Here is a 26,212-nt window from a genome sequence, read left to right as displayed (position 1 = left end):
ATGAACATCTGTTACCTCAGGGGCTTAGCTGTCTGATGTAGTGATACATGCTTTTTAAAAGAGTTTGTGTTATTTAATGACGTAGGCAGCCTGGGAGATAACAGATGGTGGTTTTGTGTGTATCTGATGACAGATAAGCCTAAAAGTAATGAAATAACTGCTTTATGATTCTAACTCCACTTATATGAGTCTGAGGAAACGTCCATAGCCTCAGCTATGTTTCCAGTCCTTAATGACATCTGTAATTGGCTGAGTATTTTCAGTAAAACAGTGAAATATACTAGCTGCACCAATGCATAGCAACAGCTGTACACAGAGATGACATCAAGGAAAATGGCATCACTGACCCACACTCACACAGAGCATGTGGAAACTGGGGAGCTTTATTGGTTACATACTGTACTGCAGAGCCAGCAGACCGCATTAGAGCCAGAGGATACATGCAGACAGGCAGCTTCAACTATTCACATGCACCCAGGAGCCCTGAGTCATTGCTCATGGCTTTGCCCTGGTTTCCAGCAACAGGGTCTGGCCTCCTTGGTCCCGTGCTTGGAGCAGGAATGTAAGAAGCTGCTGCACCCAGCCTCCAAGGGGCAAGGGAGCGGCCAGAGGACCTGCCTGAGCGAGTAGGTGCAGACCGACACACTGATGTGTCCCCAGCGAAGGGGCCTATAAGGTAATAACAGTTTATTTGAGGGCTACTTCCCTAGCCCTCCCAATCTTTAAAATACAAAAAAAAAAAAAAAAATAGACTTTATTCTCTTAAAAATACATTCCATTCAGTACATGTTCTGAGCTGTGAAGCAGCAGGAAAATAGGGCCCCTTTCCTATGCTCTTGTCTGTGAGGCTGTGAGAACCCTGTTCCCAACCTGGGGTACTTAAAAGGGAATCCCTAAAAGCAGCTCTTCCAAAGCAGTCTTGTCAGAGTAACAATAAGCCCACACCAACAAAGGCAGCTGGGGACCCAGACACGGGGTCCCCAGTCCTTTCCTGGGGAGTGGGAGCACTTGGCACTAACCCACTGAATGTAAAGAAGTAAAACTGCCCCGAGATGACAAGTCCAAGATCAGTACAGATGCCCCCACCCCACAGGAGAGGATGAGTTATGTGCAAGCTCGCCTGTGGCTGTTGGAGTCCTTGGCCCCACTGCAGAGCCCTTCAACCCACCCTGTAACTGTTTCCTTGCCACACAAAAGCAGAACAGCCACGGCTTCCTTGTCCACCATCCCATCCTTTCTTTCTCTGGTGGTTCCGAGTATCACGAGTGGTGAGACAGGCGGCAGCAGGTGGCGGAGACCAGCTCCTCGCGTGTGGCCAGCTCTGCCTCCAGCGCCCCTTCCTCCAGCTGAGCAGCTCTTGGAGTGCCAGGTTCCCCGACCCTCCTAGGAGCCCTCCCACAACCACACATCTGCCAGGAAAAGTCCGAGTCAGAGCCAGGCTGTGGAAGAGGCTGGTCATACAAAGTGGGTGTGTTGGCTGGGACAGTGGGAATATTTGGCTTGATAAGACAATTATTCAATTCCTAGGTCTCCCATTTGGAAGTTTCCTCCAGGACCTCTGATGGTGAGGTCTGGGGCCAGTCATGCCTAGATTGCTTTTCGGAAACGGGCCTTCTAACTTTGGAATTTGAGAGCCAGCCTTGCCAGCCATTTGAAGCCCAGAGGAACTGCGCCTCTAGCCTTCACTTGCTATTACAAATAGTATTTTCTGCAATGTTGAGGATGTTTAAAAATAAAATCTATTTTACAGCGGGCTCTAGAAAGTGTGCAGAATAAGGAAACAATATTTATCCTGAAATAATTGTACAATCAAACCCTATTGCACTCAGAGTTTAAGTCAGCAGCCCCAGCAAGAGGGCACCACAGCTGTCCCTCTCCCACAGAGCATTCTGGGCGGTGGCAGATGCTGGTGCTGCTGAACTGTGGAAAGATCCAGACTTTGGCACCAGGAGCTACAGCACCAGAATCCAGGGCTCCAAACGCCCAAAGAGACAAGAATTATTGGCAAGACCTTTGCAGGCATGCATGGTCTGGCGCCTGTTTCCACCCACAAAGAGCCACAGACCTAACTTCATATAGTCTCAGCTGACTACCATAGAGGTCTGTTTCCTCTGGACTCTCAGGGTTGCTGACCAGTGCAGAGTGGCAGGGAGGCTACAGTGAGGGGCTGCAGCCTTGAGCCAGGAAAAGCAGCAGGAAGAGATTCTGAAGACAGCGTCCTGAGCATCTGAGGCAGCGATGAGGAGAAAAGGCAAACCACATTACAACCCTTGGATCGGCAAACCTCCGGGAAATGGAAGTATGAGCAAAACACGCCTGTCCGTCAAAGTCAGGTAGGTGCTCCCGAAGCCGCCTCCAAGACCACCAAAACTGATGCAGACAAGGGAGGGGTGAATGCTGGTTCCCACCCTGAGTGGAGGCAGAGAAGATTCAAGAAGCAATGGAACTGGAGATATACCAAATCGTGTCATGGAAAGCACACGGCCTGCTGTGCAGCACTGGGCAAGGTTGGTATTGAGAAGGGCCACAGAGACCATCTAATCTAACCCTTCCATTTTACAGACTAGAAAAACAGGGCCAAGGCAACTTCTCTTGAGTTTATCCTCTCGACATTAAAACACAGGAAACTGGAAAGAATAAGGCCCAGAAAAACAAAGGCAGCGGGAAGGACACATGTAAACCCATTTGGACAACACCTTCCAACAGTGAGAATCACCCCCCTACAGGGTGGAAACCAAACTTAAAATGCCATGTTTAGGACCCTTGGAGACCATCCATTTTAAAGAACTAACTTTATAGATAGGGAAACAGAGCCCCCAAGAGGACAATGATTTGCCTAAGGTCACACAGGAGGGAAGTATAAAGCCATGAAGAAAATAGCTTTCTCAACTTCTACTCCAGTGCCGTCTTTCATTATGAAGGAACAGTGTCGGCTTCATAAAGGTAGCCTTTGAAAAGGGATCCCTTTGAACTGAGAGAATGCTATAGAAAAAGCAGTGCGAAGAATATATGGTTCTTCCCCAGGGGACTGGTGTAAGGAAACTGTAATCGGTTTTTCTTTCCATGGCTTCCTGAAAGGCTTGCTGATTTCTGAACCGTTAAGCCTGGGGCTCTCAATGGGCGTGTTCACCTATCCTCCAAAGTCATCACAACGATCGCTGCCTTGCAGCGCTCACGGGCCAGCTTCGGGTAGGATGCATCAGCCTGGTAAAGTGCGATACCTCCTCCTCGGGGGACCAGGAGGAACAAAGTCCACGCGTTTTTCATGGAGCTATTGCTTTATGGAGTGACTAAAGGGAAATCGCTTCTTCCTGTCCACTCTCCCCGACGCTGGCACTTCCTAGAAGGCAGAGGATGCTGGGTCTGGCCCAGTGGAGTCTGGGAATATTCCAGAGGAGGAGATGATGCAGTCAGCCTGAGGTCTCCAGCCTCAGAAGAGGAGCAGGCCGGGCCAGCAGCACGGTGGGTGCCCAGGGGAAGGAGGCGCATGAGGCTCGTGCGCTCCCATTTGCCTTTGGAAGGTGAGCAGAGAGCCGGGGTTGGTGACGAGGGACGATGCCATTCCAGTAGGTAGGGTACCCGTGTGCTCTGCCCCCGGAAAACGGTCAGCCAGGGGGACAAGTCAGAGAAACATCAACCTAAAGGGTAGTTCCGTAAACCCTTAGAGGCTACACAGATCTCTCTCGCTGTAGAAGTCTGAGGAACTCCACAGGGGAAGAAACGGAGGCCCCGCAGATGGAGCTGATGGCTGGTGGGTGCGCAGGCCCCTTGGGCAAACGAGTGAGTTGGATATGGTGAGGATACTAAGGAATCGGAATCTTAATCACACAGAAGGGGCTGCCCTACAACACAGAACCCACAGAGGAGCTGGGAAGAGATTTGGCTGCTGTTGTGTGGTGGCGATCCAAGATATTTTCTAGGTCTTTCCTCATTTGGGGGCCGGACTGGCCCATCCTACCTGGGGGACGGGGATAAGGAGAGAAAGCTCATGCATCAGTGAAGGCAGAGCCCGGGTGAGCACGCACAGCTTGTAGTTTCTGATCCCCTCTGGCCAAGTGGCAAGCAATGGGCCACAGCCGGGCTCTCTGCCACAGTCTCCTAGGCAAGGCCTGGGGGCTGGCCTGGCTCCTCCTCAGGGCGGGAAGGTGGATGAGCTGAGAAGCAGGGGCAGAGGAGACGGCAGGCGTCGCCCGGCTGGCTCAGTTGTCCTCGGCACAGGGCCTGGTGGGCCGCAGCCGCTGCTCAGCCCGCGTGCGCCCGGGCTCCGGCAGCCCCTGTGTCACGGACAGTTCAGACCTCTCGAGGGAGTTGTGCAGTCGTCTGTAGACGCTGAGGGTGCAGTCGTCCCCTTCCTCCTGTGCCAACAGGACAAAGTCAGCCGCGCAGAACAACCCAAGTGAGGATCAAGCACCCGCACGCCCAGCCCTGTGGTCCTTCCCTGCGGGGGGAGATGGGGTAGAGAGCCCGTGGCAGAGCTGGAAAGGGGAGGCCAGCAGACAAGCTCCCGTGCCAGCTCCGAGATACTCAGGGCTCCCGAGATAGACTGGAGGCCCACGGCTGAAGGGGAACCCCAAGATGGACAGTGCCAGAAGCAGGGGCACTGGGGCGGTGCCCCCAATGGGGGCCAGCAGTCCTGTAGGGCTGCATGTGCCTCTCGGGTCAGAGACAAGTGCTTGGCGGACAGGCAGGAAGGTGTGAGAAAGACGGCCAGCTCTATCCGACTTCCCGCCCACAGACTACCAAAGGCTCACATGACTTTCCTACCGTATCCCGTATGTGCCCTTCACCCTACACTTCTCAGACAACCACAGCTTCAGCTTCATCCAACTTTTTCCACTCCTTGCAGAATTCTGCCTTTGGAATGTTCTTGTTGGTCTACCCACCCAAGCGAATGCAGATCAGAGCATGCAAGTTTGAGCGAGAAGTTCCCGTTGGCAAGGTAAACGAGCACTGGGTTTAGAGGTCAGAACCGTGGATTCAGATCTCAGCTCTTCCAGTAACTCACCTGGGTGGCCTTGGGGGAGGCACCTTGTGTCTCTGACCCTCAGCTTCCGTGTCTTAAAACAGAGGAATAATATAGCCCCCACACATCCCCCCAGGGCTGCTGGACAGAATGAAGGATACGCTGGGTGGAGAAGTGCTTTGTCCGGTATTGAGTACCCTGTAAAGCCTGCCAGGGCTTTTTAACTCAATACAGTCACCCCCTGCCTTTTAAAAGAAGGGAACAATATCTTATTCGAAGATGTCTTTCTTCATCACAGGACTCACATCTGAGACTCCCAGGGGCTTCCCACCACACGCTGATCTGGCGCTCTGACCCTTGGGTAAGGGGAGATTCTGGGTCTGTCTGTTCAGTAACAGGCCACACGGAGCCGACCAGCCCTGCCCTCAAACTGGTGGTGTAATGGGCTAGATAGATGCGGGGGACAGCGATGCTCGGGCATAAAGCTTATCACTGTAGGCCCGGTGGCAGCCCTAGCTCTCCTCAGCCCCTACATGCCAGCGGCTGGCAAAACTCTGCGGTCTAAACTGAGGAGGCAGCCAAACAGCTCCCTGCCTCGGCCCGCCTCTGCCTACAGAGAGGGCGCAGGGTTTCCCCATTTCACCAGCACCTCCCGGCAGCCCGCGTGCTCCTCTGCGGGGCCAGGAACCCAGAGCCTCTGGCTGCTCCGGCAAACTGCAAGAACAGGCCACATCTCTCCTTTCCTGTACCCTTCATGTATGGAGGAAATTGGGAAAGAGGATTTTGGAAATTCACGCTGCTCTCTGCCAAATACCTTCTTCAAGGTACTTCCCTCTTCTTTCCAGCCCAATCTGCCCTATGTTCAGCAGCCCTCTGGACCACTCAGGTCTGGCTCAGTGTTTCCTAACCCCAAAGTCTCCAGCATCCCGAGTCACACAGGCCGGGGCAGAGGAGAATCAAGAAGAAAGCGCAGAAGGAAAGGGGGAAGGTGGGAGGAGAGGGGGCAAGGAGGAGAAGCGGGACCTACCGTGCCTGCCGAGTGGTTCCAGGCCTCAGCCGGGACGGCGTCCCCTGCCCGACTCCGCCGCGTGAACACCTCCGACACGGTGAGGCTGCTCTGGGTCCTTCTGGAGGCGAGCTCGGGGACATCCCCTGAGGTTCCGCCCCTTCGAGTGCCCTGCTCAGAAAGGTATGAGCCAGGCTGTTCAGGGTCTGGACAGTCTGTGGACGATCTCTGAGCGTGGGGGTTGGGAGACTCCACGTGTCTACCTGCACGACCTGGGGAGTCTTCTGCAGAGTTCAAGTCGCGCCTGCTCTTCCAGGCGTTGCGCACAGTGACGTGTCTGGCGTCTGAAGAGCCCGCTTCTAAAGGCGCACTATGGCTTTTCCACCTGATTGTCTCCGCTGGGGGTGCATGGCTGTTCCTCTCCACCGGGTCCGACGGCTTGATTACAATGCTGCTCCGAGAGACCACCGTTTCCTGTGGCCTGTTCTTCAGGGACCCATCTCCCGTTCTCTCCGCTTCGCTGAGCTGCAGGGTGATGTCATGTTTGTGAATGGAGAGCTCAAAGGGGGAGCTGACGTGGTTGCTCACCGAGGCGAGCTCTGGCAGCCCGACCTGGATGTTGCTGGTGGACGTGTGCCTCTCCCGCGCGGCCTCGCCCGGAGTGGCTCGCGGGCTGCCGCTGTCCGAGGGGTAGATAGTTATGCTGCTGGTCACTTTGTTTGGCCCCGGTTTGGAAGCAGATTTCTGTTTTTCCAATGCGGCCTCGGTTCCAGATCCTCCCATGATTTTTTTCACATCCTTATCAATGATGACAGGCTTGATGATGGCTCTAGACCGCAAGGCCTCTCTGGGGCTGAAGGGCCGCTGGCTTTTTGCCCCGGGGCCGTTGGCCTCTGGGAGCTCCGCGGCATTGGCGGAGGCTCTGACAGCTTTCCCAGATTCATTTTCTGTTCCTACATCCTTATCGTTCTCAAACAGGGAGGCTCTAACCGCTCCTCGGGATTTGGCCTTTTCTCTCGACTGGGGCTGCTGCGGGGGCTCTGGCTCTGGAGTGATGGTCGTGTTCACCAGTTTGGCAGTAACAAGAGACACCATGTCCACGTCGTCGTCTGAGTCCAGCTTCTCCCTGCCGCTGGACTTGGTGACTCGACACCTCAGGGCCTCGTGCTGACTACTGTCTTCCATCACAACTGCCACAGGTTGTTCAGCTCCTTCTTTACTTGGGGTTGAAAATCCCTGAAGGATGTTCTCTTGGCTTCTGGAGCTATAAGGATACTTGGATAGAGATGGCGTCTTGGAGCCGGGGAAGCTGATGTCGGGCTCCAGGCCACTGGCAGCCTTTTTCCCCTTAGAGAGCCCTTCTGAGGAAGAGCGTCGAGATGTGGCCAGGGCTCCAGTGGCTTTAGAACTGCCAGCATCTGCAGCCGGAGTGATTTGACTTCCACTGCCAGGCACCTGCCCCCTCTTGCCAAAGGGGGCCTCAGCAGAGGTGTCAGAAGCCTTGTCGCCTCTCCCCGACACGTCATTGGAAACAGATCCATGGCTGCTGTCACTAAACGTTCGCGTCGCCTTCTCTACTCTTCCCTTCAGCGCACTCTCGGTGCCTGGCCTGGGAGCGCCCTTCCAGACCTTACTGTGCTCCTGAGCGGCGGGCGGGTAGCGGCTGAGCACCGGCGGCTGCTCCCGGGACTTCTTCCCTTCGCTCTGCGAGAAGCCAGCTGTGAACCGGTCTTCGGTTCTCCTCGCCTCCTGAGCCCCACTGTCGGCGCCTGCCCCTGCGTGGGAAGCTTTGGCGGTCCTCCTGTTGGTAAAGCTGGGAGAGGAGACCTGCCTGCTGTTCAGAGGGTTTTCATTGCTGAGGGCCAGTTCCCTGTTCCGGTGCCTTTCCCGCTTATGCTGGGGGGACAGTTCCCGGGCCGTGTGCTTCACGGATGCCTCATTCCCATGGCCTCTAAGCTTAGTCCTCTCGTGCCTGCCTCTGCTGGACAGGAAAGTGTCTTCCCCTTCCACCTCCCCATTCTCTAATTCTTTCTGTTTCTTGATTTGTAGCTTTATCTCCTCCAGCTGGCTGGCTAAGAGTTTGTTTTTATTTTGTTCACTTAGGTAATTATCCTGAAGATCATTGTTTTTGGCCCTCATTTTCTTAAGCTCTTCCTCCAAGGATTCAAAATGTTTGATCTGCGTCTTGAGTTTCTCAATCTCTTGGTTGAGGTCTTTTACTTTGTTGTCTTCCTGATTGCGGTTCTTTTCGTTTTCTGACTTGTTTCTGGCTTCATTCTCTGCCTGCTTTAGATAGTCCAGAGCGCCCTTCCTTCTTGCTTCTTTGGACGGCAGCGGGGAAGAGATACCATCCTCAATCCGCAGGTCATTCCTTTCCAGAAGATTAGAAGCATTCCTGGTGTAATCGCGGTTCATTTTTTTGTTCTGCTCCAGTTTTTGAGTAAGCTCTTTTATCAGTTTCTCGTTTTCTTTCTCCTTTTCATTCAAGTACTTTCTCTCACTTACAAAGCTCAGAGTTAGTGATTTCAGCTTTTCTAACTCTGACACTAAACTCTGCTCAGTTTTATCCAGCCGGTCCTCGGAAGATTCCAGTTCTTTCACTTTGATCCGGAGCATTTCCAGCTCAGAGGAGATTTTCTTCGTCAGATTTCTCTCCTCGTTCAGGCTCAGACAGAGCTGGGTGCAGTCATTCTTACTCCTGCTAAAGGCCTCCTCCAGCTTCTCCAGTTCTGCCATCCGTTTCTGGAGCCGCTCAATCTCAGACTTCAGCTCCCGGGTGAGGTTTTCCTCCTCTTCAAGCTTCTCCTTCATCAGCTGACAAAGGTCCTCTGCTTTCTTAATTTCCTCATCTTTGCCTTCGATTCTCAGCACTCGCTGGCGCAGCACTTCAATCTCGGCTAACATGCTGGAGTTGCTGCCTTCTGCCTGAATCACCTTGTCCTGGAGGTCCAGGAGCTCATCCTCTGCTTTCTGGAGGTTTTTTGTGGCTTCCTCCAACTCATCAAGGCGGCGGCTTAGACTCTGTAACTTGAACCGCAGGTGGCGGCTGGAAGCAGTGTCTTTGTAGCTTGTAAACTCAGCCATGTCTACTGCCAGCCAAAGTGGGCTCCCAGAGGCGACCAATTCCACTCGTGGTGATAAGAAACGGTTACCTTTCTCTTGGCACCCACAATCTTCTTTGGCAGTTGGAGACCATTCTCAGTCTACAGAAGGAAAGCAGAAAGCATGTTAGGCGGCAAATCTGAAGTCTCCACCTCAGCTCCCAGTTGCAAGAGTTCCCATTTGCAATTCTTGAGCCTAGAACATGGTAAGTATTCAAATTTACTGAATGAGTAAATCTGACTAAACGTGCAGGAAGGCACTGGTTCTTTATGGCTGATGCCTAGTTTCACCCTAATGAAGAATGCCACCAATGGCAGCACTGCAGAAAGACAGAAAAATGCCTCATTCACATGACCAACTGTTCCATGTTCAGGAAGCAAACTCCCAACCTAAAAGGATAAAAATAAAATCTGCATTTACGCATCATAAGGTTTCAGCAAAGTACCACAAGATCTTTTTAAAAGCCTAAGTTGGGGGTAGAAAAGGGAAAATATTCTATGAAGAAAGAAAAAACAACTGAACTGGATTCTCAGCAGAGACTTTTAAGTGGGTGTCAAGTAGAAGATAATAAGACATGATAATCATATCTTTAAAAAGTTATAAGAGAAAATAACTGTAACCTAGAAGTAAATACCCAGAGGAACTATGAAAAAAAGATACAATTAGAGACAGGTTTTGAGACCAAGAGGAAACTAAAGCCTTAAGTGTTTATTATTAACAGACGGTCACTGAAAGATCAATTTATGGATATACTTCAAAATATAGAAACTGATCTCTTAAAGAAGGCATGAGACGCAAGACAGAAAAATTAACCTGAACAAGCATTGATTCAGTAAAACACTAAAGATCACCTGAGGACTGGGAAGAAGTAACAGGATAAAACCAAAGGGGAACTAAACACTAAACAATAACAACATGTCAGTCATAAAGACAGCAATCAGAATTCAGGTGTCTTAAAATGTTCTGTTCTTGGGGAAGAGGACAGTGCTCTTACAACTAACCTTAGAACCTTATTAAGAATAGATAGTAATCATGTATCTGATAAGGCATTAATAAGCAGAATATATTAAGAACTCCTACAACTTAACAACAAAAAAGAACCTGATTTTAAAATGGGCAGAGGATTTACATACATTTCTCCAAAGATGATATCCAAAGACAGCTACTATTATATGAAACTGTTATATGAAACTGTTATATGAAAAAACATGATGGTTCCTCAGAAACTTAGAAGGAGAATTACCATATGATCTAGCAATTCCACTTCTGCGTATATATTCAAAAAAATAAAAGAATGATCTCAGATATTTGCACACGTGTTTTTTGGCTTTTCCCCCCCGCCCTGGTGGCACCATACCACATAGCTTGCAGGATCTCGATTCCCCAACCAGGGATCGAACCCCAGGCCCCCACCAGTGGAAGCACAGAGGTGCAGAGTTCTAACCACTGGACCACAAGGGAATTCCCCATACCTGTGATCATAGCAGCATTTTTCACAAAAGCCAAAAGGTGGAAGCAACCTAGGTGTGCACACAACCTAGGTGTGCACCAGTGGGTGAATGCACACACAAAATGCACACACATTCCAGGAAACGTTATTCAGTCGCAAAAATGAAGCAACATGCATGCACCTTGAGGACACTGAACTACGTGAAATACTGCTGCCACGAAAGACGAACTAGCGTGCGATCTCACTCATATGAGGTGCCTGGGACAAGGCTTCCCTGGTTGCTCAGACAGCAGAGAATCTACCTGCAATGCGGGAGACCCAGGTTCAATCCCTGGGTCAAGGAGAGTCTCTGGAGAAGGAAATGGCAACCCGCTCCAGTATTCTTGCTGGAGAATTCCATGGACAGCAAAGCCTAGTGGGGTCGCAAAGAACAGGACATGGACTAAGCAACTAACACTTTCACTTCACTGGAATAGTCAAATTCATAGAAATAAAATAGAATGGTGATTGCCAGAGGCTGAGGCAAAGAGGAAAGGGACTTGTTCAATGGGTATAAAGTTTCAGTTCTGCAAGATAAAAAATGCTCCAGATATTGGCTGAACAACAATGTGAATATATATGAAACACCAATAAAGCGTACATTCAGAAATGGCTAAGATGACACATTTTATGCATTTTTTGCCAAAATAAAAAAATTTTTTTTTAAATGTTAAGGCACAAAAGAAGTAAAAAGCATAGAGAAGTAGGGTAGACTTTTAGTTCTGGGCCCAGCATGTAGGGAGCTTCTAAAACCATCACTTCTTTCTGACAATAAAAAGCTGAACAAACAACATCAGCAACTCTTCTCAGATCCATCAGAGAACTGAGGTCTCAGAGAAAACTGCTTCCCCCAAGTTAGACAGACAAGCTGATACAGAGAATCACAGTTTACCGGAGCATGAATGCATAGGTAGAAACCTCCATGGGAACTAGTGCTAGAGTAGGAAAACCTAAACTGCACTGACAATCTGCTGGAGGCTCAGTGTGGACAACGTTGGGAGTCTACCAACAGGCAGTTTGTCTCAGTTGTTTTGGGGGGGAGGGGGGCAGTTGGGAGGGATGCTCCACACTTTGTGAGCTGTAACTCCAGGAACTGTACCAGGTTCCCAGTGAACATGGGAGAAAAATCCCCTCGTGCTGCCAGCTGGAGGAGGGTAAAATTAACCATTATGAAACCAGCGTCACAGCTACTGGAGTCTTATCCAAACCTAACTGACCTGGGGGAAGGAAAATACCTAACTGCAGCTCTCTCTAACCTTCCGCATGGAGGAAGGAATATGCCCAACTCCAGCCACCACGTATTACCTAGGGAGTCGGGTAGGGAGAGGGGTGGCATGCAGACCTGACAATGAGAAGCACTTGTGAAATTCACAGCCCCGGGGGCTCAGGCTCACTGAAGACTGAGACCTAACCATGGAACAGGAGAGCGCTTCCCCTGCACCTGAGCACCACATCAGGAGAGGCCTGCTCACCTAACTGCTTTTCACCCATCATGCTCAGCTTTCAACAAAAATTACAAAACATACTAAAAACTGTATTTAAAAATACAGTTTTTAAAGAAACAGAGCAACAATCAAAACCAGACTCAGACATGGCAGAGCTGTTGGAATTATTAGACAGAAATTCAAAACTATAATATGCTAAAGACTCTAATGGAAAAAGTAGACAACATCCAAGAACATATGGGTAAGGTAAGCAAAGAAATGGAAATTATAGTAAAGCATCAAAAGGAAATGTTAGAGGTGAAAATCACTAACGAATGAAGAATGTCTTTGACTGTCTCACTAGTAGACCAGACACAGCTGGTAGAGTCTCTGCACTTGAGGATATGTCAGTAGAAACTTCTAAATCTGAAAGGCAGAGGGGAAAAAAAAGGCGATGGGGCGGGGGGGGGGAACAGAACAGAATATCCAAGAAGTGTGGGATAGCTACAAGAAGTTTAACACAAATGTAATGGGACTATCAGACGAAGAAGAAGAGAACAAAAATCTGAAGCAATAATGACATAACTTCCCAAAATTGTCAGAAAGCACACCACAGATTCAGGAAGCTCAGAACACCAAAACCAGGATAAATACTAAAACAAAAACACCAAGGCATATCATATTCACACTGCAGAAAATCAAAGATAAATGGAAAAAATCCTGAAAGAACTCAGAGGAAAAAATACCTAACCTATAGAAAAACAAAGTTAAGAAGTAACATCTGACTTCTCAGAAATCAAGCCCATGAGAAAAGTATAGAGTGAAATATTTTAAATGTTGAGAGAAAAACACCACCAATCTAGATTTTTGTACCCTACAAAACTGTCCTTCAGCAATGAAGATGAAATAAACACTCTGGAGGAGAAATAAAAATTGAGGGGATCTGTTGCCAGTAGATCCACTTTACAAGAAATGTTAAAAGAAATTCTTTAGTTCAGTTCAGTTCAGTTCAGTCGCTCAGTCGTGTCCAACTCTTTGTGACCCCATGAACCACAGCACGCCAGGCTCCCCTGTCCATCACCAGCTCCTGGAGTCCACCCAAACTCATGTCCATTGTGTCAGTGATGCCATCCAACCATCTCATCCTCTGTCGTCCCCTTCTCCTCCTGCCTTCAATCTTTCCCAGCATCAGGGCCTTTTCCAATGAGTAAGTTCTTCACATCAGGTGGCCAAAGTATTGGAGTTTCAGCTTCAGCATCAGTCCTTCCAGTGAACACCCAGGACTGATCTCCTTTAGGATGGACTGGTTGGATCTCCTTGCAGTCCAAGAGACTTCTCAAGAGTCTTCTCCAACACCACAGTTCAAAAGCATCAATTCTTGGGCACTCAGCTTTCTTTATAGTCCAACTCTCACATCCATACATGACTACTGGAAAAACCATAGCCTTGACAAGATGGACCTTTGTTGGCAAAGTAATGTCTCTGCTTTTGAATATGTTGTCTAGGTTGCTCATAAGCTTCCTTCCAAGGAATAAGCATCTTTTAATTTTATGGCTGCAATCACCATCTGCAGCAATCTTGGAGCCCAGAAAAATACAGTCAGCCACTGTTTTCCACTGTTTCCCCATCTATTTGCCATGAAGTGATGGGACCAGATGATCTTAGTTTTCTGAATGTTGAGTTTTAAGCCAACTTTTTCACTCTCCTCTTTCACTTTCATCAAGAGGCTCTTTAGTTCTTCATTTTCTGCCATAAGGGTGGTGTCATCTTCGTATCTGAGGTTACTGATATTTCTCCCAGCAATCTTGATTCCAGCTTGTGCTTCCTCCAGCCCAGAGTTTCTCATCATGTACTCTGCATAGAAGCTAAACAGGCAGGGTGAGAATATTCAGCCTTGACGTACTCCTTTTCCTATTTGGAACCAGTCTGTTTTTCCATATCCAGTTATAACTGTTGCTTCCTGACCTGCATACAGGTTTCCCAAGAGGCAGGTCACGTGGTCTGGTACAGCCATCTCTTTCAGAATTTTCCAGTTTATCATGAACCATACAGTCAAAGCTTTGGCATAGTCAATAAAGCAGAAATAGATGTTTTTCTGGAACTCTCTTGCTTTTTCGATGATCCAGCAGATGTTGGCAATTTGATCTCTGCTTCCTCTGCCTTTTCTAAAACCAGCTTGAACATCTGGAAGCTCACAGTTCATGTATTGCTGAAGCCTGGCTTGGAGAATTTTAAACATCACTTTACTAGCGTGTGAGATGAGTGCTTTTTTCTGATGACCCAGCGGATGTTGGCAATTTGATCTCTGGTTCCTCTGCCTTTTCTAAAACCAGCTTGAACATCTGGAAGTTCACGGTTCACGTATTTCTGAAGCCTGGCTTGGATCATTTTGAGCATTACTTTACTAGCCTGTGAGATGACTGCAATTGTGCGGTAGTTTGAGCATTCTTTGGTGTTGCCTTTCTTTGGAACTGGAACTAAAATTGACCTTTTCAAGTCCTGTGGCCACTGCTGAGTTTTCCAAATTTGCTAGCTTACTGAGTGCAGCACCTTCACAGTGTCATCTTGCAGGATTTGAAATAGCTCAACTGGAATTCCATCACCTCCACTAGCTTTGTTCATAGTAATGGTTCCTAAGGCCCAGTTGACTTAACATTCCAGGATGTCTGGCTCTAGGTGAGTGATCACAGGATCGTGATTATCTGGGTGGTGAAGATCTTTCTTGTACAGTTCTTCTGTGTATTCTTGCCACCTCTTCTTAATATCTTCTGCTTCTGTTAGGTCCATACCATATCTGTCCTTTACTGAGCTCATCTTTGCATGAAATGTTCCCTTGGTATCTCTGATTTTCTTGAAGAGATCTCTAGTCTTTCCAATTCTCTTGTTTTCCTCTATTTCTTTGCATTGATCGCTGAGGAAAGCTTTCTTATCTCTCCTTGCAATTCTTTGGAACTCTGCATTCAAATGGGTGTATCTTTCCTTTCCTCCTTTGCTTTTCACTTTCCTTCTTTTCACAACTATTTGTAAGGCCTCCCCAGACAGCCATTTTGCTTTTTTGCATTTCTTTTTCTTGGAGATGGTCTTGATTCCTGTCTCCTGTACAATGTCACGTACCTCCATCCATAGTTCATCGGGCACTCTATCAGATCTAGTCCCTTAAATCTATTTCTCACTTCCACTGTATAGTCATAAGGGATTAGATTTAGGTCATACCTGAATGGTCTAGTGGTTTTCCCCACTTTCTTCAATTTCAGTCTGAATTTGGCAATAAGGAGTTCATGATCTGAGCCACAGTCAGCTCCCAGTCTTGTTTTTGCTGACTGTATAAGAGCTTCTCCATCTTTGGCTGCAAAGAATATAATCAATCTGATTTTGGTGTACACCATCTCGTGATGTCCATGTGTAGACTCTTCTCTTGTGTGGAAAATTCTGAAAGAGACGGGAATACCAGACCACCTGACCTGCCTCTTGAGAAACCTGTATGCAGGTCAGGAAGCAACAGTTATAACTGGACATGGAACAACAGATCGGTTCCAAATAGGAAAAGGAGTACATCAAGGCTGTACATTGTCACCCTGTTTATTTAACTTATATGCAGAGTACATCATAAGAAACTCTGGGCTGGAGGAGGCACAAGCTGGAATCAGGATTGCCGGGAGAAATATCAGTAACCTCAGATATGCAGATGACACCACCATTATGGCAGAAAGTGAAGAAGAACTAAAGAGCCTCTTGATGAAAGTGAGAGAAGAGAGTGAAAAAGTTGGCTTAAAGCTCAACATTCAGAAAACTAAGATCGTGGCATCCAGTCCCATCACTTCATGGCAAATAGATGGGGAAACAGTGGAAACAGTGGCTGACTTTATTTTTCTGGGCTCCAAGATTGCTGCAGATGGTGACTGTAGCCATGAAATTAAAAGACGCTTACACGATGGAAGGAAAATTATGACCAAACTAGATAGCATATTCAAAAGCAGAGACATTACTTTGGCAACAAGGTCCGTCTAGTCAAGGCTATGGTTTTTCCAGTGGTCATGTATGGATGTGAGAGTTGGACTGTGAAGAAAGCTGAGCGCCAAAGAATTGATGCTTTTGAACTGTGGTGTTGGAGAAGACTCTTGAGAGTTCCTTGGACTGCAAGATCAAACTAGTCCATCCTAAAGGAGATCAGCCCTGGGTGTTCACTGGAAGGACTGATGCTAAAGCTGAAACTCCAATCCTTTGGCCACCTCATGTGAAGAGTTGACTCATTGGAAAAGACCCTGATGCTGGGAGGGATTGGGGTCAGGAGGAGAAGGGGACAACAGAGGATGAGATGGTTGGATGGCATCACGGACTCGATGGACATGAGTTTGAGTGAACTCCGGGAGTTGGTGATGGACAGGGAGGCCTGGAGTGCTGTGATTCATGGGGTCACAGAGAGTCGGACACAACTGAGCGACTGAACTGAACTGAATCTACATCCACCAATTAAAAAACAGACTATCTGTGTGGGTCAAAAACTAAGAGTCAAACATACGCTGTCTACAAAAACCCACTTTAAATTTTAATAAAGATATAGTTTAAAAGTGAAGAGATGGAGAAAGATACACTATCTAACACTAATCAAAAGATAGTACCTACATTAATATCAGATGGCAGATTTCAGAACAAGGAATGTTATCAAGGGCAAAGGGAGAATATCACATGACCACAAAGGGTCAATTCTCCAAGAAGACATAATAGTCCTTAAATGTGTGTGTGCATCAAAATACGTGAGGCAAAAAACTGATGGAACTGCGAGGAGAAAGAGATAAATCAATTACTATAGCTGGAGAATTCAACAGCTCTCTATCTTAAGTGGCAGATCCAGCAGGCAGACAATTAGTATAAAGGACACAGCTGAACTCAGCAGTACCATCAATCAATGGGATATAGTGGACATCTATAGACTATTTCATACAACAGAATAAACAACCTTCTCAAGTTTACAGGAAACATTCACCAAGACAGACTACACTCTGGGTCATAAATACCCGAACAAATTTAAAAGAATACACATCATACAGTGTCTGCTCGCAGACCACGATGGAAGGAAACTAGAAATCAATACCACAAAGATAGCTGGAAATCCAACGAACACGAAAAATTTCAAGTGTTGGAAATGAATGAAAATGAAAGAGAGAGAAAACACAAATTACTCCTATCAGAAATAAAAGGACAATCACTACAGATTTCACTGATAATAAAGGAATATTATGAATAACTATATATACATGTTTGATAACTATACATGAAACAGATCAATTTCTTCAGAAACACAAGCTATCAAACTCACAGAACCTTAAACGGGATTTGCAAATCTCTTACAATTATACAGTGGAAGTGACAAATAGATTCAACAGATTAGATCTGATAGAGTGCCTGAAGAACTACGGGCAAAGGTTCGTAATATTGTACAGGAGGCGGTGATCAAAACCATCGCCAAGAAAAACAAACGCAGAGAGGCAAAATGGTTGTCTGATGAAGCCTTACAAATAGCTGAGAAAAGAAGTGAAGTGAAGTGAAAGTCGTTTAGTTGTGTCAGACTCTTTGCGACCCCCACGGACTATACACAGTGCATGGAGTTCTTCAGGCCAGAATACTGCAGTGGGTAGCCTTTTCCTTCAACAGGGGACCTTAAGAGAAGCTAAAGGCAAGGAGAAAAGGAAAGATACACCCATCTGAGTGCAGAGTTCCAAAGAATTGCAAGGAGAGATAAGAAAGCCTTCCTCAGTGATCAGTGCAAAGAAATAAAGGAAAACAATAGAATGGGAAAGACGAGAGCTCTCTTCAAGAAAATCAGAGATACCAAGGGAACATTTCATGCAAAGATGGGCTCAATAAAGGACAGAAATGGTATGGACCTAACAGAAGCAGAAGATATTAAGAAGAGGTGGCAAGAATACACAGAAGAACTGTACAAGAAAGATCTTCACCACCCAGATAATCACGATCCTGTGATCACTCACCTAGAGCCAGACATCCCGGAATGTTAAGTCAACTGGGCCTTAGGAACCATTACTATGAACAAAGCTAGTGGAGGTGATGGAATTCCAGTTGAGCTATTTCAAATCCTGCAAGATGACACTGTGAAGGTGCTGCACTCAGTAAGCTAGCAAATCTGGAAAACTCAGCAGTGGCCACAGGACTGGAAAAGGTCAGTTTTCATTCCAATCCCAAAGAAAGGCAACACCAAAGAATGCTCAAACTACTGCACAATTGCACTCATCTCACAGACTAGTAAAGTAATGCTCAAAATTCTCCAAGCCAGGCTTCAACAGTTCTCTCTTGAGCAGAGAACTTCGAGGTGTTCAAGCTGGTTTTAGAAAAGGCAGAGGTCAAATTTCCAACATCCACTGGATCACAGAAAAAGCAAGAGAATTCCAGAAAACATCTACTTCTGCTTCACTGACAATTTGTTTTCCACAACAAATTGTGAAAAATTCTTAAAGAGATGGGAATACCAGACCACCTCACTTGACTCCTGACTAACCAATATGCAGGCCAAGAAATAATGGTTATAACTGGACACGAAATAACGGAGTGTTTCAAAATTGGGAAAGGAGTATGTCAAGACTACATATTGTCACCCTGCTTATTTAACTTATATGTAAAGCACATCATGCGAAATGCCAGGCTGGATTAAGCACAATCTGGAATCAAGACTGCCAGGAGAAATGTCAATAACCTCAGATATGAAGATGACACCACCATTTTGGCAGAAAGCAAAGAGGAACTAAAGAGCCTTTTGATGAAGGTGAAAGAGGAGAGTGAAAAGCTCGCTTAAAAGTCAACATTCAAAAAACTAACATCATGGCATCCGGTCCCATCACTTCATGGCAAACAGATGGGGAAACAGTGGAAACAGTGAAAGTGAAAATCGCTCAGTCATGTCTGACTCTTTGCGACCCCATGGACTATACAATCCATGGAATTCTCCAGGCCATAATACTAGAGTGGGTAGCCTTTCCCTTCTCCAGGGGATCTTCCCAACCCAAGGATCAAACCCAGATCTCCCACAATGCAGGTGGATTCTTTACCAGCTGAGCTATAAGGGAAGTTCAAGAATTCACTAGAGTGGGTAGCCTATCCCTTCTCCAGCAGATATTCCCAACCTAGGAGTTGAACCGGGGTCTCCTGCATTGCATGGAAACTGTGACTGACTTTATTTTCTTGGGCTCCAAAATCACTGCAGATGGTGACTGAAAGTGAAGTCACTTAGTCATGTTCAACTCTTTGCAACGCCATGGACTATAGCCTACCAGGCTCCTTCATCCATAGAGTTTTCCAGGCGAGAGAACTGGAGTGGTTTGCTATTTCCTTGTCCAGGGGATCTTCCAAACCCAGGGATTGAACCCAGGTCTCCCACACTGCAGGAAGACGCTTTACCTTCTGAGCCACCAGGGAAGCTTGCAGATGGTGACTACAGCCATGAAATTAAAGGATGCTTGCTCCTTGGGGAAAAAGCTATGACCAACCTAGACAGCATATTAAAAAGCAGAGACATTACTTTGCCAACAAAGGTCCGTCTAGTCAAAGCTATGGTTTTTCCTGTGGTCATGTATGGATGTGAGAGTTGGACCATAAAGAAGGCTGAGCACCGAAGAATTGATATTTTTGAACTGTGGTGTTGGAGAAGGCTCTTGAGAGTCCCTTGGACTGCAAGGAGATCCAACCAGTCCATCCTAAAGGAAATCAGTCCTGAATATTCACTGCAAGGACTGATGCTGAAGCTAGAAGCTCCAATACTTTGGCCACCTTATGTGAAGAACTGACTCATTTGAAAAGACCCTGATGCTGGAAAAGATTGAAGGCAGGAGGAGAAGGGGACAGAGGATGAGATGGTTGGATGGCATTGCCAACGCGATGGACATGAGTTTGAGCAAGCTCTGGGAGATGGTGATGGACAGGGAGGCCTGGCGTGCTGCAGTCCATGGGGTCGCCAAGAGTTGGACATGACTGAGCAACTGAACAACAACCACAAAATGCATGATGATCACTTCAGTCATGTCTGACTCCTGGACATGCAGCCCGCCAGACTCTGTCCGTGGGATTCTCCAGGCGAGGATACTGAAGAGGGTTGCCATGCCCCCCTCCAGGGGATCTTCCCAAACAAGGGACTGAACCCAGGTCTCCCACTTTGCAGGTGGATTCTTTACCATCTGAGCCACCAGGGAAGCCCAAGAGGGATTTGAGGAGATGACAAATGCTACTTACCTCTCTCCAACCCCAAGATCTCCCCCATTAATTATACTTAAAGCCTACAGCCACCAGGTGGAGCCCATGTTCAGCTTTTGAGAAACACTAAGCTCAGAGGTGTTGGAAATGGTCTCCCTCCCTCGGCCTCTCAGCTCATGGCCACTCCAGGATTATTCTTCCCTCTCCGCCACTTGGCTCCCCTGTGTATGATCTCTGTCTTCTCACTTTCGGTTCTTTTGGTCTCCCCTTCTCCTTTCCCCAAGCTCACAGGCTTCCTCATTCTCAAGAATGGAGAGTAAAATACCCCTTCAGTGGTATTTTTATAAGAAAGAAACCTCTTTCCTTATTCCCATCTACATTTCCACATACCAAAGCACTTGTTTTGGGACCTCCCCGGTGGTCCAGTGGCTGAGATTCCAAGCTCCCAGTGCAGGAGGCCCAGATTCAATCCCTGATGGGGGAACTAGACCCCATGTACTATGACAAAAGAGCTCCCATACAGCAACGAAGATGGGAGATCCCACACGCTGCAACCAAGGCCCAGCACAACAAAGTATATTAATGTAAACACACACACACATCGTCTTCATACTCCCCTGGTGGCTCAGCAGTAAAGCCACTTGCCAATGCAGGAGATGCAGGTTCGATCCTTGGGTCAGGAAGATCTAGAGAAGGAAATGACAACCCACTCCAGTATTTTATTTTTTTAAACTGCCATGGAGGAAGGGAGGGAAGAAATCCCACGTGTGCGTGGGAAGAGTGGCAGGCTGTGAATGAACAGAAACGCAGGCAGGGGGCTGACTGCCTTACAGGACCCTATAAATTATCTTTAGGCCACTTCAGTATTCTTCACTGGGAAATCCCATGGACAGAGAAGCCCGGCAGGCCACAGGCCCTGAAGCCTCAAAGACTCAGACATGACTTAAGAGACTAAACAACAGCAGTTAAAAAAAAAAAAAAACCCACAAAGCCCCTTAATAAGGGTTAAAGAAGAGAGTAGAAAAGCTGGCTTGAAACTCAACATTAAAACCACTAAGATCATGGCATCCAGCTCCAAAACTTCAGGGCAGACAGAAGAGGACAAAGTAAAAGCAGTGACAGATTGTATTTTCTTGGGCTCCAAAATCACTGCAGGCGGTGACTGCAGCCACGAAATTAAAAGATGCTTGCTCCTTAGAAGGAAAGCTTTAACAAACCCAAACAGTGTATTAAAAAGCAGAGACATCACTTTGCTGACAAAGGTCTGCACAGTCAAAGCTATGGTTTTTCCAGTAGTCCTGTATGGATGTGAGAGTTGGACCATAAAGAAGGGTGAACACCAAAGAACCGATGCTTTTGAACTGTGGTGCTGGAGAAGACTCTTGAGAGTCCCTTGGACTGCAAGGAGATCCAACCAGTCAATCCTAAAGGAAATCAATCTTGAATATTCACGGGAAGGACTGATGCTGAAGCTCCAATACTTTGGCCACCTGATGCAAAGAACTGACTCATTAGAAAAGACCGTGATGCTGGGAAAGATTGAAGACAAAAAGAGAAGGGAGGCAGCAGAGGATAAGATAGTTGGATGGCATCACCAACTCAATGGACATGAATCTGAGCAAGCTCCGGGAGGTGGTGGAGAACAGCAGAGCATGGTATGCTGCAGTCCACAGAGTGAAACAGAGCTGAACACAACTTAGAGACTGAACGACAGTAAAAAAAAAAAAAAAAAAGAAAGAAGAAAGAAAATTACAATTTTTTAAATTTATTTTTTAATTGAAAGATAATTGCTTTATGAATTTTTTAACTACCAATTTTATACGAAGGGTGGAGGGGATGGGGGACTGAACTAAGTATGGGCCATAAATCACTTTTAAGTGACTAGATACAAAGGATACATAGATACAAAGATACATAGATACATAGATACAAAGGATCTATGACTGCCAATGCACAGCAGTTATTGGAGGACAAATGATAAATGATGCTTCAACAAAATGCTTTAAAACAACTTACCCTCATAAATATGATAAAACTGTATACTTTAAAGACAGGAACTTCATGAGAGGAACTGTTCAGCTTATGCCAAACTGAAACATCCTCCTCAATATGTCTTATTTATACTAATTTATACTACATTTTTCATAAACAAATCCCTTAGAAGAGGGAAATGTTAAACTTAAGTATAGTCCCATCTATAAATTAGAATTTGGAATTAGTAGAGTCCAGGGATAACTGCTTTCCTAAATTCATTTGGATTTAGTGTTAATTGCACCTACATGTCTTATTCAAGACTCTGATATGAATCAAAGAATGAAAAAAACCAAACCCATGGTATATATCGGGCTTCCCAGGTGGCACTAGTGGTCAAGAATCTGCCAAGAGTTGTGGGTTTGATCTCAGGGTTGGGAAGATTCTCTGGAACAGAAATGCCAACCTGCTCCAGTATTCCTGCCTGGAAAATCCCAAGGACAGAGGAACCTGGTAGATTACAGTCCATGGGGCCGCAAAGAGTCAGGCACAACCAAGCAGCTGAGCACACACTGCTGTGGCTGTCTTCAGTCACTCAGTCGTGGCCAGCTCTTTACAGCCCCATGGACTGCAGCAGGCACTGATTAGACAGCAAATATAAACAGTTATCACACACCACTACTCAAAGTCCTTTTAAACAGCCTTATTACTCTCAGGGCAAAGCCCAAACCCAAACCCCCCAGCATGGCATGTGAGTGAATTGCTCAGTTGCATCCAACTCTTTGCAACCCCATGGACTGCAGCCTGCCAGGCTGCTCTGTCCATGGAATTCTCCAGGCGAGAATACTGAAGTGGGTTGCCATTTCCTTCTCCAAATGGCACGTGAGGTCCTTCACAATCCACCTTGCCTATCTCTTCAGCCTCATCTTCAACCTCCACACAGGCTGTGCATTCTCCAAGTTCCACAAACCGTGCGCTCTCTCTCACCTCCAGGCCTTCTCTAGGTTGGTAATCATCCCTTCTCATATGCTTCAAATCCCACCGTAGGCGCCTCCTCCTGGAGCATGTCCTTCCTGAAACCCTGAACACGATCAGGCGCCACTTCCACGCACTTTAGTGTGCTGTATTGGGCCCACCACAGCACCCACCACAATGCATTCAGGTTTTATTTGCTCATCTTATCTCCCCAGCCTGTTCCCTATTCATCACTGTATTCTCAGCACCCAGCAGGAAGCCTAGCACATAATTAATGCTTAAAATTTGATGAATGAATGGCTGAATGTGCCCCCTAATTATTAAAAAGCTGATCAGTCCTTTGGCACTAACCATTAACAGAAAATAATAATAATAAATGATGTCAAGGAGTCAGTTACTCATGAATTACAATGCAGAAAACAACTGACAAGAACGGCCGGCACAGACACCAGGCCCAGCGGTGATCCTCTGAAAGGTCTCCCCCCAAGCCCCAAGCCGCCTGCACAGTGCTTCTCCCTGCTGGACAATGACCCATCTGGCTTTCAGGTCTATGCCATGGAACTACGACATAAATACCAGAAAACCACACCATTCACACAGACTCTCACTACTGGAGAAAGTGTTGAAGCAAAAAAAAATTCTGGATCTTCTTCCTCTCCTTCAAAAGTGATTTCAGAGCCAAAATACAGCTAAAATATCATTCAGTCCACTGACTTTCAAACTGGACTCAGCAACTTGCACCCTGGGGTCCACCTCAGGGAAAAGAGAGGGGCAAAGGTCTGGGCAGGCTGTCAGGGACCCTCTCTCTTGTCAACCAAAAAAGCTGATTTTAGTTTCTTAACATAGTGAAAGTGAAAGTCCCTGGTTGTGCCTGACTCTTTGCGACCCCATAGACTACACAGTCCATGCAATTCTCCAGGCCAGAATACTGGAGTGGGTAGCCTTTTTCTTCTCCAGGGGAGCTTCCCAACCCAGGGATTGAACCCAGGTCTCCCACATTGCAGGCGGATTCTTTACCAGCTGAGCCACCAGGAAAGCCCAAGAATACCGGAGTGGGTAGCCTATCCCTTCTCCAGCAGATCTTCCAGACCCAGGAATCGAACCGGGGACTCCTGCAATGGTGGGAATTGGTAAGACTCCTCTTTACCAACTGAGCTATCAGGGAAGGTCCTAACATATTGGGCTTCCCCCATATGACTGTAACCAACGAGTTCTACCGCTTTTATTTAAAATAAAACTGCTTGTTTGGCCTAATCCTCTAATTTTAAAAATGAAAGAACTGAGACTTGAGATCTCTCCAGCAACTTAGCAAAATCAAGGACTTTAGTCTCCTGACTACCCAGAACTCTTCACACTGGGTTAAATCACTTCCCTACAAATTCTTCAGCATTTTTACAAAGTGAGGAGTTCTGATTATATACAGACCAGTAACAGGTATAAAGGGAACAAATACAGGACAGTCCCAAACTGAGCACGACTATACTACAGAGAATATATTAAGAAGTTACTATACAGGAGCTTCCCTGGAGGCTCAGATGGTAAAGTGTCTGCCTACAATGTGGGAGACCCGGGTTCAGTCCCTGGGTTGGGAAGATCTTCTGAAGAAGGAAATGGCAACCCACTCCAGTATTCTTGCCTGGAGAATCCCACGGACGGAGGAGATTGGTAGGCTACAGTCCATGGGGTCGCAAAGAGTTGGACACGACTGAGCGAGCTTCACATACAGGCTTTCTCTAGGAATCCCTAATCAATCTACTTGAATAAATTAGTTCTCTGAATGTTTTTTCATCCATCCAAAGACAATATGGTAATCCCCTGGCATGGAATGCACTTAGCACTTAGCAGAATGCCTCCCACACAAGTACAACAAATAGCAGCTATTACTATTACTTGTGGCTCAGACGGTAAAGAATCTATGTGCAATGCTGGAGGCTCCGGGTCAATCCCTGGGTCTGGAAGATCCCCTGGAGAAGGGAATGGCAACCCACTCCAGTATTCTTCTCTGAAGAATACCATGGACAAAGAGCCTGGCCCGCTACAGTCTATGGGGTTGCAAAGAGTTGGACACAGCTGAGCAGCTAACATTAACTACTCAGCTTATGCAATAACCTTTTGTAATAGGGACCCTCAAACTTGCCTGAGGTCACACAGCTAGTAAGCAGGACAGCTAGATGGTGAACCCAAGTTCTAAAGACCATACTCCTTTTAGAATGCTACCCTGTTGACCAACTCATTGATCTTCTCCATGCCTTATCAACCCCACCTACTTCACAGCAAAAGTTAAGGTCAGCAAAAGCCCTTTGGAAAGTCCTATGCATACCTAAGGTAAATTTCACTAGGCAGAATCCTTCTAAAAAGAACAACTCACTAACATCAGCCCTCCACCCTGGGAAAACAAGGAAATGGATTGAAAATGCGGTTAGTGTCACTTATCTCTGCCCTTTCGGCCCTACATATAGCCAGAGAAAGAGATGCTTTGCTCTTCCAGGACCATCCACAAAGGGAAGACACAGATGCCTTTCCTTCCAGTCCTACTGCATTCCCCATCAAGTATGTGTCTCCAGTTAACTCATTTATTTTGGAGACATCTATGGAACATCCATGATGAACCCACCATCTAGCCAAGTGCTAGAGAGAGATGGTTAAAACTCAACCCCTGCCTTTAATGAATCAGAAAAGTAGACCTAACTATAAATCAAGAATAAAGAGGCCTCTCTGACCATCTCACAAAACACAGCACCTACTCTTCTGGCTCCTTGTTCTCCTGTCCTGTTTTTTTTTTTTCCACTTAATACATTTCACCACCTGATAAATGTGCTGGGAGCTTAGAAGAAGCAATTAACTGTGCCCAAGGGTGTGTCTGGGAAGGAAATTATGTATATTAAGCCTCAGAAATCATAGGAAAGTGAGGAACAGGACCGGGAAACCATTCTTTAATACCAACTTCCCCCTCCCCGCCGGTGTCTTCCTCAGCTCCAACTCATAGCAGCAAGATGCTCCACCAACTGTCTCTCATGAGCCCCTTTCTGCCAAAGGTTTAGAACCTAGCTCCTAGTGGCCCTGTCCAGCATTCTGGAAGCTGG

The 26,212-nt window shown here is 46.9% G+C and overlaps 1 protein-coding gene across 9 annotated transcripts in view; it reads right to left on the bottom strand.

The window, feature by feature from the left end:
• Window positions 1-365: 365 nt before the first annotated feature.
• Window positions 366-26,212, bottom strand: part of LUZP1 (leucine zipper protein 1) — a 101,238-nt gene continuing 75,391 nt past the window's right edge. For 7 of the 9 annotated variants that reach the window (XM_012152463.5, XM_060411457.1, XM_060411456.1 and 4 more), the window contains 2 exons: window positions 5,991-9,172; window positions 366-4,355 (listed from right to left, as the gene is read on the bottom strand). In XM_012152463.5, the coding sequence (XP_012007853.3) occupies window positions 4,200-4,355; window positions 5,991-9,053 (3,219 nt within the window). In that variant the 5' untranslated portion in view covers window positions 9,054-9,172 and the 3' untranslated portion in view covers window positions 366-4,199. Of the gene's footprint in view, window positions 4,356-5,990; window positions 9,173-15,197; window positions 15,414-26,212 lie in introns of all 9 variants that reach the window. The other 2 variants (XM_060411458.1, XM_012152513.4) reach the window with 2 other exon arrangements.

The sequence above is a fragment of the Ovis aries genome, chromosome 2 (genome assembly GCF_016772045.2).
Source record: "Ovis aries strain OAR_USU_Benz2616 breed Rambouillet chromosome 2, ARS-UI_Ramb_v3.0, whole genome shotgun sequence".
NCBI lineage: Eukaryota > Metazoa > Chordata > Mammalia > Artiodactyla > Bovidae > Ovis > Ovis aries.
Note: the sequence above shows the minus strand (reverse complement) of the source record. Positions and strands in the feature narration are given on the sequence as shown.